Source organism: Carassius carassius, chromosome 14, assembly GCF_963082965.1.
Source record: "Carassius carassius chromosome 14, fCarCar2.1, whole genome shotgun sequence".
NCBI lineage: Eukaryota > Metazoa > Chordata > Actinopteri > Cypriniformes > Cyprinidae > Carassius > Carassius carassius.
The window spans coordinates 28,852,095-28,866,485 of NC_081768.1; the positions used below are offsets into that span (position 1 = coordinate 28,852,095).

The following is a 14,391-nucleotide window of genomic DNA, read 5'->3' on the forward strand; positions in this document are numbered from 1 at the left end:
GAGAGTTCACCGAATCCGATTAGCCACACTTAACATCGGAACCCTCACTGGCCGTAGCCGTGAATTGGCTGATACTCTCAAGACCAGACGCATCGACATCGCGTGTATCCAAGAGACCAAGTGGAAAGGGAGCAAGGCAAGAGACATTGGAGAAGGGTACAAACTCATCTATCATGGTGTCACGTCGCGCCGAAATGGAGTTGGCGTGGTCGTTTGTCAACAACTACGAGACAGCATTGTCGAAGTCGAAAACATCTCTGACCGCCTAATCTCGATTAAGATTGTTTCCGGCCCAACCACCCTCAGAGTCATCTCATGCTACGCCCCTCAAGTCGGCTGCACCGAGCAAGAGAAGGATGAGTTTTGGGAAACCCTCGGTGCTCACCTACAGATAATCACCACAGACGAACACATCCTGGTCGGAGGAGACCTAAATGGCCATGTTGGCGAAGATCGTGGAGGATATGACCAAGTCCATGGAGGACAGGGGCTAGGTACACGCAACGACGAGGGAGCCCGCATCTTGGATTGCGCCGAAGCCCATGACCTCGTCGTTGTCAACACCTTCTTCAAAAAGAGATCGTGCCACCTGGCCACCTACACCAGTGGCGGCCACAGAACCCAGATTGACTACTGGATGATCCGACGCGGTGACCTGAAATTGGCGCTCGACGCCAAGGTGATCCCCTCAGAGAATATCGGCCCCCAACACCGGCCACTCGTCCTCGACTTCCAACTTAATCTGCAGCGACAACCCAGACCGAGTATCACTGGGCCTGAGCGGGTCAAGTGGTGGAAATTGAACAAACAAAAGCAGCAGCTTGAGATGGCCCTCCAAGCACTGGATATAAATTTCGACCAATCAGATCTGGGACGATATCTCCTCCAGCATTCGTGATGCTGCCACCGGTGCCCTTGGCTCGACGAAGCCAGGACGGCGATTTATGGACAAGCAAGTCTGGTGGTGGAGTGAGGATGTCCAAGAGGCAATCAAGGCAAAGAAACTGGCGTTCATGACCTGGCACCGCACACGGCTGGATGATGATTTCCAACACTATCGGGCACTTAAATCAGCCGCAAAACGGGCAGTGGCCAAGGCGAAAGCCGTGCACTATGACGATCTATACGAGAGGCTAGGCACACCTGAGGGAGAAAAGATGATCTACCGCATTGCTAACTCCCGCCACCAAGCGACCCAAGCCATTGGTCGAGTCATGCACATCAAGAACGCCGATGGGCAAGCCCTGCGAGACCCGTGTGCTATACTCACCCGCTGGAGCGAGTACTTCGCAGCCATCTCAAATGAAGAGTTCCCGCATCCGCCTATCCACAGCCTGGATCCCACCCTTGGACCTGTACCGCCAGTCACCATCTCTGAAGTCACGAAGGCCGTGAAGAGGATGAAGAATGGCAAAGCCACCGGCCCAGACGACATTCCTGCTGAAGCCTGGAAGTTGATGGGGCACAGAGGAGCCGAGGTCCTTTCCACCTTATTCAACAAGATCATTATTGAGGGCAAAGTCCCACACGCTTGGACGATCAGTACCACGGTGCCGATCTGGAAGGGCAAGGGGGACGTTGCTGAATGTAAGAACTATCGGCCGATTCGACTCCTATCCCACTCCATGAAGATTTTTGAACGCATCCTGGACAGCCGCCTCCGCAGCATTATTAATATCAGCCAAAATCAATGCGGCTTCGTCAAAGGACAAGGGACCACAGACGCCATCCACGCTGCCCGCCTACTGATGGAAAAACACCGGGAAAAGAACAAGCCAGTCCGCATAGTCTTTCTGGATCTGGAGAAGGCTTTCGACCGCGTTCCCCATGACCTCATCTGGGCCTCCCTCCGACGTCACCACGTACCCGAAACCTACATCAGCTGGGTGCAACTCTTATACCAAGACGTCAGGAGCGTGGTTCTATGCACAGCTGGGATATCACCTCCTTTTAACATCAATGTAGGAGTCCACCAAGGATCGGCTCTTTCGCCCTTGCTTTTCATCACATGCATGGATACAGTGACACAGGACCTCCAGACGCCCCACCCATGGTCCTTACTCTATGCTGATGATGTGTTCCTTGCCGACAGGGAGCGGCAAGACCTCCAAGACCAAGGGCAGCAGTGGAAAGATCGCCTGGATGCAAATGGCTTGCGACTCAACCTCACAAAGACGGAGTACCTGGAGTGTGGCCCCCAGACTGATGGTAGCATTTGCATCGACGGAACGGATTTAAAGAAAGTTCAACACTTCAAGTATCTCGGATCAATACTCTCATCGAACGGTGACACCCTCCCAGATGTCCGCGCACGTGTGAGTGCCGCCTGGTCAAAGTGGCGCCAAGTCACGGGAGTGCTATACGATCACCGAATGCCCATCCGCCTAAAGTCCAAAATCTATAAGATCATTGTACGCCCTGTAGCCCTGTATGGAGCTGAATGTTGGCCAGCGACTGCCAAACATGGCCAGCTTCTACACGCCATGGAAATGCGTATGCTCCGCTGGTCACTCGGGCTGACAAGGCTAGACCACGTCATGAACATCGACGTCAGGAAGCGGATGGGAATAGCGCCGATTACGGAGAAGATGCTTGAGGCTCGTCTTCACTGGTACGGCCATGTAACACGCAGCCATGAGAATTCAGTGGCGAAGACAGCTATGCGCCTTGACCCACCCGGTAACCGGCCACGTGGCCGCCCAAAGATGAGATGGATGGACCGGATCAAGCAAGATATGAAGGACGTGCAAGTCGCCCCGGAGGACACTACAGACCGGAATAAATGGAGAGCGGCCTGCCAAAAAGCGGACCCTGCACCTGCGCGGGACAAACGCTAGGACGAAGAAAAAAGAAGAAGATTCTAATTCTATTCTTAAAAGGGCACTCTTACTGTAGTCTATATTTCAGCAAATTTTGCTTCACCTAGGTAATAACGTCTGCAATACATAAATAAAGGCTGATCAATCACTGTTGACTTTTCCAGAGACAGTACACCAAACATTTGTTTTTGTAATTAATAAAATGTATAAATGGCAACCCCACAAACACAGGTGGAGCGCCTTCAGAAGGATGCAGAACTATTCTAAGATCTATTAGAGCTGCTTGGATTAAACTCACCTTTAATTTTCCCTTTATTTGAAATAAAATTATATAAAAATATATATATATATTTTTAGTAGTCATTAAATCATGTGACAGATATATCATGTGCGTTACAAGCTTCTGTTTGAAAAGAGCGTTCATGTGCAGTGTATGTGTGTGTGTAGAAAAAAAACGATTACAACATTATAGAACAAACTGAAATAAATTAGCCTATGCACTTTGCATATACATCACATTGCTCATCAATATGGTAAACAATAAAGATTAATAATAAGGAAAAGCCACACACAATAGCCTACATTTTTAAATCCCATCCTACTCAAAGAAGCACAAATAAAGATATAGGTGAGAACAGAATACAGTGACTTCAACCTTGGTTTTGATAAGCAGTTATTTTATGACCCAGAACGCATTGATGAAACTCATGCATCTATCAAAAACTTAATATTAATACACAAAATAATCATATTGATTCAAGCATTTAACATTTATGAATTAATTAAATGTCAGTAATGAACAATACTGCACAAATTATAGCGATCACGAGGAAGGTCTGCATACAGTTAAGTGGATAGTATACAACACCCCATCAGTTATATTCAGGACTATAGTGCCACCTGCTGGCGCAGTTTTGTAACTTCTTAGAGAAAATTAAGTCGTTATAACGAGAAAACAACTTTTGTTATATCGAGATAACAAGAAAATTAAGTCGTTATAACGAGAAAACAAGAAGGAATTTTTTTTTAATGCATGGCCGCTTAGAACTTCCGTACATGCTTCACAACTGGTTGAACAAAATTTTTTCTCATAAGTGTTATTGAAACGTAGCATCAATAGTAGCTTTTAATAGGGAACATAATAAATTATTGGAACGTACAAGTATTACTATTAAAAATAGTCATAATATTTAATAAAACATTGCAACATGCAGAGGCCTGTGACTTATGAATTCTGCAAAGGTTTGTATTTCACAGATTTCATCACTAAAGCCATTATGAGTGCACAATTGTTTTGAAATGTGCTGAATGAAGTATACTTACAAACATGACTCTCTTTGGGATGTGGTCTGATTCCACCAGAGGGTTCTTGTAGAGCCATAGTTCCTCAGGTTGGATAACTCTTTCAAAAGGCTCCAGGAACTCTGTGAACCTAAATAAAAGGAAGAGATAATGAGACCATACACAAAAATTCCTTAAATTTGACACTGAGCATGCAAAACAAGGTCTTCAAAGTAAGAAAACAGGCAGGTGAGTTTGATTTATACAGTATTTGCAGGACAGCTGCTCTAACTGTGGAACCATTTTATACACATTTTACTCAATGTAATCCAAATAAACTTCCAAGCAAGCGGTTTTCTATGGATGAATGGGTTTCAATGAGGATTCACAGAGAAAGAATGAACAGTGGGGAAAAAAAAGATTTAAGCTGTATCCACTTTATTTTTGACATAAGAGTGGGAATAGATTAAACTTGAATATGCAAATGCTTGTCGTGTCAGTATTATTTGATCAAATCAAATCAAATCATAGTTTATTTATAGAGCACCTTTTTAAAACAGCAGGTGTTCACCAAAATGCTGTACATACAATATAGAATAAACAGTGAAACTAAAAAGCATAAAATGAATAAAATAAAATAAATAAAAACACAATAAAATATGCAATAAATACAATAATGATTTATAACACACACACAAAGAACTCCTAACAGGTAGCTCTCATACTGTGTTATATGCTGTACTATACAAATATGTTTTTTAAATGTAATTTAAAAACAGAAAGTGAAGGTGCCTGCCTAATGTACAAAGGTTAATTATTCCAGAGTTTCGGGGCCGCTACTGCTCTTTAATTTTGCATTGGGGGAGACTAAAAGCAGTTGTCCAGCAGACCTAAGTGCTCCGGATGGAGCATATGGCTGTAATAGATCTGAGAGATATTTAGGAGCAGTGTTATTTAATGATTTATGTCATGATCATAATCATGCACAATTGTTCTTTTGTCTTTTTCTTCTTTTTAATGACACATTTTGTTATTCTTCTATTGAGGAACTGATAGCAGCTAATGATGTGGATATTCCCAGGGAATACACAGAACAATGAAATGTATGCAATTCAAGTTAATTTGGATGAAAGCATCTTCCAAATGCATAAATGCACATGTAAAATATCCATTCCAAACCATTTTCCGTAAAAGAGCATACAAGTTTTAAAAAGAGAAAATCTGCAAATTATAACAACGAACCAGAACACAGACAAAATGTACAAATATACGGTGTTCTTGTTTGCACAGTTATTCACAATATTTTTTTTTTTTCTAGAAATTGGTTTTGTGGTTGATGGTTCTGCATGCAAAATGCCATGGAGAATCATGTGTGAATAGCCTTTAAGTTAAACAATTATTTTCAAATGAAATAAAATGTATATGACAATCCCGAAGATTTTAAGCAATAGCTTATTTTGGGTTTTGTCTTTAATGCTTTTTTAAGTTTCCGAATGCACTGAACACAAGCACTGAAAAGATGTTATTCATGCCGCATTAGCCCAGGATTAATTGTTACATGAGATTGTGCTTAATTAATCTTTAATGCAGTATGCTACTTTACTGAGTCCTGTAGCAATGACCTATGGCATGAGATAAGGGGTGGGATGAGATATCGAACACTACATTAATACTTCCAAAATCCAATGTTTATCATTTACCCTGGCAAACTATTTTGGATGAGGCTGCTAAGTAGAGCTATCTGCTTTCTTCAAGGGAGGAAGAGCATCCAATTCCATATGCTAATTAATAATTAGAGAATTTATATAACAATTCTGTTGCACAAGGGGTCTGGCTATTTTCAGACTCCTTGTTCAAATAAAAAATCTAACAGAATTATTACAATTACAGTTTATCATTATTATTTTTCACTTTTATATTTTCAAAACTCTTAGTACTAATATCACAACAGATAATCAAAAGTACAGGTTTTTTTTTTTCAAACATTTCAGGATATTTTCAATTGTCTTGTAAAACACACACAATCACAAAGTATAATTTTTACTACACAAATTAATTTAATCTATACAAATGTTTCATTCACAGTAACTGTCTTTCATAAAGCTCTTAGTATCAAACTATCAATATTTTCATTTGCATGAATTCTCATTTAGTTTAATACATTTGTCTATTATTTAATCTGATTTATCTTAATAGTTAATCATTGAATCATTTGATGCACCTATAGATATCTATAGATATATTCATTAAATATAGTTTCTAAAGAACTTGTTTGCAATTCAGGGCTAACCAAATGTTTAGATAATGTTTATTGGTTTTTAAATAATAGGCATTTGTAAAGGGTTGGTTTTTTTTTTTTTTTTTGCACTAGCGTCTTAGATGATAACCACTATTTTGTACATTTTCTATGAGATGTGTTTCTGTGTGTGTGTCTAACCATATTTTGAGGGAAAATTGGTATTTATTATTATTATTATTATTAATATTATATAGCACACCCTACATTTGCCATCCCTACATTAATTGATATTCAACACCAGAAACAAAATTAGCCTATACCATTGCACCAGATTTTGGCTCACCAGTATGTTTTATATTTTATTTTATGTATGATATAGACACCCAGACACTGAATTTGCAAGAACCTGAGGTGAGACAAGTGTGAATTCAGAGAAAATCTGAAAAAAAGCTGCAAGCCCTGATGGAGTGCTTGGAATGGTACTCGGGGCTTGTATCTATGAACTTGTATCTATGAACTTCTATGAATGAACTATCTATGAACTATGAGCTGGTGTCTTAAAAAAAATCTGCCCGTTAAAAGCCATCGTTCCACCCTGCCTTAAATCATACACCAGTACTAAAGGAGCCTACAGACTGAGAGACTAGTACTAAGGCATATTAGAGCCAGCCTCCCTCCCAACTTTGATCTCCATCAATTTGCTTATAGGGCCAATAGGTTACCAATAGCTCTTCACTGATTATATTTCTACCTTCAATGCCATCATACCTGACATATTCATCAGGAAACTCTTCCACCTGGGCTTCTCCACTCACCTCTGCTCCTGAATTATGGACGTCCTAACCCCACTCAGCCTAATAGGCTCAGTCCCCATCTCACCTGCAACCTCACTCTCACAACCGGGTCCCCACAGTCATGTGTGCTGAGTCCACTAATTTACAGCCTTTATACATATGACTGTACCTCTACATTCTCCACATTATAAAATTTGAAGATGAGACTATAGTGATTTGGCCATCTCTGGAGGCGATCAGTCTGTTTACCGAGATGAGGTCTGAAAATGTCTCAGGTTACGCATGTAACCATGGTTCCCTGAGAATAGGGAACGAGACGCTGCGTCCTCTAGTGGGTGCTATGGGAACGCTGTCAGTGTGACTGGAATCTGAAGCATGAATTAAATAATGATAATGAACTTGACATTGGCAGGCAGAAGCCTATGACGTAAGAAAATGAGCGATTGCAGCTATAAAAGGGCACCTGTAGAACATCCTCTTTTTTATCTGTGGAGACACGGGCATGATACCGAAGCATGGCACAGAGATGCAGCGTCTCGTTCCCTATTCTCAGGGAAGTCTTTAGTCTTTATGGCAGACTCAAGCTCCAATCATCATAGACTAACTCACCCACCAGAGTCTGGAGCTCTAAGAGTGGAGGTCTCAGCATAATGACTCTAAACCGAGAGGAGACCTAGCTACACTCAATGCCAGAGGCAGGTAATGAGGCTCAAATAAAAAGACTAGGCAGAGCTCTGGGGAGTGGAAGCTTCAGCAGAACGACTCTCTAAAATCTTATACAGCATGTGCATAAACTCACTCATGTTCAAGGTCATATTTTAGACCTAGTTCTTAAAAATAATTGATTATGGTCAGAGAAAGCTAGATCTGATATTTCAGCATCAGCAATAGATAAACCATAAGTCAATTATTTTTGAGATGTTGACACCACGTAAAGTTGAAAAACCTAGAGCTCAAAGCCAACTACGACAGGCTTTAAATGCTGGAGCAATAGAGCAATTTAAAGGTCATTTCTTTAAAATTAATCCTTTTTATTTTATGGATAGTTTTTCTCTTAATGTGGACTCCTCACTTGAGGTGCTATATTCTGTTTGTTTATCCCTCTTGGAATCAGTAGCCCCACTAGCCTCTGGTAGGGGAGATCTAAAGATCTCCGTATAATGACTCTCTAAAGTGAGAGGAGACCTGCCTACAGTGCCAGAGGCAGTAAGTGAGGCTCAAAGAAAGAGTCTACAAACATTTGTTTGTAGGAGGCTACCAACCAATAGTACTGTCCAAGCAGAGCTTTGGAGAGCGGAGGCCTCAGCAAAACGACTCTCTAAAATGAGAGGAGAATTAGCCACACTCAGCGTCAAAGGCAGTTAGTGAGGCAGTTAGCGATTGCACATGTTCATGAGTGTCATTGGCAGCACACAATCACAGATGGCATGCTTCCCACCCAAAGCAAAGTCCCCACCCTCCTCTCGATGTGATTTCAGCCCCTTCTAGAAATATAAATGCTCCACTTCGCCAGCCCAGCGCCACAGCACAAGGTGGCCGCCAGCCCAGCGCCACTGCACAAGATGGCCACCAGCCAAGCGCCACAGCACCAGGTGACAGCCAGGCCAGAGCCACTGCCCAAGATGGCTGCCGGCCCAGCGCCACTGTACAAGATGGCCGCCAGCCCAGCGCCACAGCACAAGGTGGCCGCCAGCCCAGTGCCACAGCACAAGATGGCTGCCTGCCCAGCGCCACTGCACAAGGTGGCCGTCAGCCCAGTGCCCCTGCAAAAGGTGGCTGCCAGCCCATCGCAACTGCACAAGATGGCAGCCGGCCCAGCACCACTGCACAAGATGGCAGCCGGCCTAGCGCCACTGCACAAGATGGCCGCCGGCACAGTGCCACTGCACCAGATGGCAGCCACAGGTGACCATCCAGAATCGAGTCAGATCCCCACTGACCTGGTCCCCACTGATCTCCCAGAGTCGAGTAAGGGTCCACGTGGTCCCTCCAGAGTCGAGTCAGGTCCCCGTGGTCCCTTCAGAGTCGAGTCAGGTCCCTGTAGACCCTCCAGAGTAGAGTCAGGACCCTGTGGTCCCTCCAGAGGCGAGTCAGGTCCCCATGGACCCTCCAGAGTCGAGTCAGGTCCCCGTGGTCCCTCCAGAGTCTAGTCAGGTCCCCGTTGACCCTCCAGAGTCGAGTCAGGTCCCCGTTGACCCTCCAGAGTCGAGTCAGGTTCCCGTTGACCGTCCTGAGTCGAGTCAGGTTCCCGTGGACCCTCCAGAGTTGAGTCAGGTCAAGTCACCATTAACACTCATGAGTCAAGCACAACCACAGTTAGACCTCAACAGTGTTGGGGAAAGTTACTTTTAAAAGTAATGCCTTACAACATTGCGTTACTCCCTAAAAAAAGTAACTAAATACGTTACTTAGTTACTTTTTATGGAAAGTAATGTGTTACATTACTTTTGCGTTACTTTCACGTTACTTTTTAAATATGAGCAGGGCTTGATTGTTTTTAATATAAGAAGTTCTATTTATAGCAAATGTAAAAGCCCTTTCACACCAAAAAGTGTAATGAATAAACCTCAGGCTGAAGGAAAAGTAAATTCACATCTGTACAGTAGAACACAGGAGAAGAAGGTTCAACACTCTTCAGCAATAAAAAAAAACAATGAAGCACAATTGTTGGTTTATCTAAAGTCATTTTTTAATTATTAGTATGGTTGAACTGGATCATTAAAGGTCAGCAGCAAAGACACTGTTAATAAAATGGGAATAGATACATTTGTGTTATTTAATATATTTAGTTATTGCAGGTTTGCGTCATATTCTGAGTTTGCATTTCACTGTTTTGATTAATTTTGATGAATACTAAATCTGTTTTGTTTTTTGTTTTTTTGTGAGTGGGATGAATTAATGCACATTCACATTTAGTCTAGAACTAGAGTAACATGTTCACACAGCACACACAACGCCTCCATACTTCCGATTTCTCCCAATATGGGAACAGGAGGCTTGTCAGTCAAAAAATGCGAATACAAAGTAACTGGCGTTACTTTTTTGAAAAAGTAACTCACATATTTTCTTGTAAATTAAAAAGTAATGCGTTACTTTACTAGTTACTTGAAAAAAGTAATCTGATTACGTAACTCAAGTTACTTGTAATGCATTACCCCCAACACTGGACCTCAAGCCAAATCACCAATGATCTTCATGGCCAAAGTCAAGTCACCAGTGTTCTTCATGGGCAAGGTCAAGTCACCAGTGTTCTTCATGGGCAAAGTCCATTCAAAGTACACTCAGAGTAAAGCAAGGCAGTAGATAAGGGATAGTCTACTAAAAAAAAACAATTCACAAAAGATTCATAGAAATTACAAATACAAAAGATGAATAAAGGATTTTGTAATATCACGAAAAATATTACTATGTTTTGTGTCTACATCTTGGCAACACCGTTTTGGCAATTACATACAACTCAGACCGAAATGGTGACCGGATATATAGCTGTTTTACATGTATATGCATAGATTCCATAAAAATACTATGAATACATAAAACAGGTTGAAATGATGACTAAATTGTAGCATGGCAATCACTTAACCACACTGGGCAGTTTGTTATTATAATTTATTTAAACAAGATAAAGTAAATATATTTACTTTGTATTAAAAAAAAATTGTTTCCCTGTTAGTCTTGCTTGGAGTCTTTTCACAACCGTGACAAGATGTGTAAAAGACGTCAGTGGACGTCTATTCACAACCTCTTTAAAACCTCTTAAAAACTACTTGGTGCATTTAAATTAATTATTGCAGTATTAATCAAGGTGTAAGCACAGCTTTTGCATATTCCACAAGGATTTCATAGAGGGTCACGATGGACGTGTAATGCACGTGTAAAAGACCTCTCACAACCGATTCTCAACACGGGTAAATATTGAACTACACGCAGCTAAAAGTCAAAGTAACAATTATACATGCAACCCCATAGAATTATAGACAAGTACAAACATATCTGAATGCATTTTTAGGAAATGTTCTGTGTTACATATTTCTACCGATTTATGCCGTCCAACCACGTCTATTTTTGGCCGGGCACACGACGTCGCCATCGGACCAATGTTTGCTGGGATAAATCAGCTGCGGGGTAAATCTAACAGGTTTTCTTTGGTCTGTATTCAATTTATCTATATGTTAAAATGAAAATAAAAAACAAATTTATATAATATTTCATTTCATTGTAATGCCTGTGTGTGTGTGTGTGTGTGTGTGTGTGTGTGTGTGTGTGTGTGTATATATCCCTGAACTAAGTACATTTCTGCAGCTATTATGCTTAAATGAAAACGAAAGGAGGCAGTGGTATTTGATATCCTATTTCGTTTTATTGTAAATATACAGAGAGGAAAATTGCAGTGATCAAGGCGAGCTGACTGAAGTTATCAAGTACACTGCTGTTTGCAGATTTACCGGGTTTGCGTTGTCGTGGACATCACACTCCCAAATCGAATGCACAAAGACTGAACTATGGAGGATGCACGTCCAAAATCAGCGTACTTGAGAAACGCGCACAGACCTACGTCACCAATCTATTTGCCTAATCTTCCCGGTACTTTACACCGCGGTGGAAACGCACAAAGCAACAGGTCTGGGTAGAAAAAAGTTCCTGGGAAAAAAAGTTCCTGTTACAAATGTTCCGGGTAATTTCGGTGGAAACGCGGCATATAAGACACCCTTTAAGCCATTGGTTCTGGCTTTTGTTCACACAGAGCTCGTTCCAGGATTGATCCCAGCAATGTTACTAGGTCCCCAACCCCCAACGGCGTGTTTGAGTTCACACAGAAGGCGACCCAGCAGTTTTCCGGGACCAACATGCAGTGTGAAAGGCACTACTGTGCGCTCATATTGTGGTCACAATGTGAAGTCACTGCACATTCATTGTGTGATCATTCTGTGATTTCACCTTGTGAGGTCAGTTTCATATCATTGTGTTAAACTCATTCTGTTAACTGTGATCTAAAAGTTGTCTAATATTGGTCAGTAATATCACAAACATGTAGAATTGCATGTTTTATTTCCTTCAAAGTATTTCTACAATTCGTTTTCCTTGTTTATTTTGATTTATTTTCAGTTTGGTGTTGGCATTTGACAAACATTTCAATTTAACAGCTACACTGCTTCCTGTGTTGGTGATCCTTTTCGATTCTTAACTTTGATTTCTTTGTCCCCTTGAAAAGACTTCACACATCCTGAAAACACAGAGAACAATATGTCATTGCAATCAGTTGCTAAAAACTTAACAGGTGAAAGTAACCATTAAGTCGCGTTTCCACTGCTGGAACTTTACCCAGGAACTAGAGAGTTTGGGCTGGTACTCTGTGTGTTTCCACAGCAGGAACCAGGATTTAAAGTTAAAAGTTTAAAGTTCCGGTTAAAAAAAATGGCCCCCAGAAAGTCCCTTCTGGAGAGGTAGTACTTTTCAAAGGTTCAAAATATTTGGGGGCGCTAAACATGCTGATTGGATGAGTTCACGGTTGAGTTGTGATTTGTTGATGTGTCATTGTTTAAAAATCAAAATAGGCCGTTTATTTATAAAGACTCAGTACTCATGTTACTCTTTGAGAATAAACTTGACTTGCCTAGTCCTTCTGACATTTGCTGGTGGCTCTGATGTCTCTTTAGTGGCTAAACACAAAGTATCATTTGTTTTGGGTTAATCTAATAGGTAATCTTTGGTCTTTGTTCAATTGATCTATTAATATGTTAAAATTAAAATAAGAAGAGGTAATACTGTTTGATACAATATTTCATTTCATTGTAATGTAGGCTGTATACACATTTCCCTTAACTACTTTCTGGGTGTATTAATATGTTTAAATGAAAATGAGAGGAGGCAGTGGTATTTGATATCATATTTCTTCTTATTGTAAATATACAGTGTGGAAAATTGCAGTAGCCAAGGCGAGCTGACTGATGTCATCAAGTACGCTGCTGTTTGCAGAATTACTTGCGTCATCTCGTCTGGGGGAGATCACAACTTGGAAAGTCCAACTATCGAGGATGCTAGTCCGAAATTTTCATACTTTGTATTGAGAAACGCGGGCAGACCTACATCACCAGACTATTTCTTCATGGGTACTTTTGACCACGGTGGAAACGCAGGATGCAATAGGTCTGGGTGGAAAAAAAGTTCTTGCAAAAAAAAGTTCCTGGTACAGTTGTTCTGGGTAATTTCGGTGGTATTAGTTAAACAAAATATTAAATCATGCATCCATGCTTCCACAAAACATGATTGTATAGTTACTCAAATATGATCACAAGTTAGTAATGTAGTCTAGTAATGATCTGATTTTGGAAGTATAACAAATCATGGTAACACTTTCTAAGAAGCCTGTATTTTTAATACATTATAAGGGTATTCGTTAGGCATTATAATGAATGCATAATGCATTATAAAAAACCTTATAATATGTTACATAATCTCATGAATATTCATAAGAACACTTTTAATATATTATAATTTTTACTTATTTGTGGTTATAGCTTTTAAGACTATGATGATTTATAACACAATGAACATGTTGCATCCACTTTTACAATGTATTATTTTTCTCATAGTTATAATGTATTATAAGTCAAATATCTTGCCATTTTTGTGATGCTACTTTACTTAGAGCGGTCAAATACCACTTTTAAGAAGTAATAATAATAATAATAATAAATTCTCTCAAACAGCCATGAGATCAGATTTCCGATCAGATGAATGTGTATGACACATTTGCTTTGAACTATTTTTATTGTAATATATTTTGAACAAATCTTTAATGTGACTCGGGAAGAATGAGTCGTCTCGGGGGGTGATTTGTTCAGTCATGCAAGCGCAATATTCTATAGGTTCTGTTCCGCTAGTAGTAATTCACCTGTGTCAGTCAATGCCGTCTTAAGCCGGAAAGAGAATTGATTAGTTCATATTTCGGGTCTATCCGGTTTTTGACTCGTTCCTTAATCATGTGACAGCCCCATACGCTAACCCAATGCAGTCTGAGCTGGAAAGAGACTTGATTAGTTCATAGTTCGGGTCTATCGGGTTTTTGACTCGTTCCTTAATCACGTGACAGACCCATACGCTAAACCAATGAAATCTGAGCCGTAAAGAGAATTGATTAGTTAATCTCATGAGTCTTCGGGTCCAGTCGTACCTTAATCACGTGACAGTCCCTCTGACTGACCCTATAGATCTGAGTGTCATCGGCATAAAAGTGAAAGTTAGGGGGGGGGGGGGT

The 14,391-nt window shown here is 40.9% G+C and overlaps 1 protein-coding gene across 1 annotated transcript in view; it reads right to left on the bottom strand.

Moving 5' to 3' along the window:
- The window catches only part of plpp4 (phospholipid phosphatase 4), a 289,271-nt gene that overhangs the window by 204,731 nt on the left and 70,149 nt on the right, over positions 1-14,391 (bottom strand). Inside the window, exon 2 of the mRNA XM_059566817.1 lies at positions 4,143-4,251. Within this exon, the coding sequence (XP_059422800.1) occupies positions 4,143-4,251 (109 nt within the window). The remainder of the gene's footprint in view (positions 1-4,142; positions 4,252-14,391) is intronic.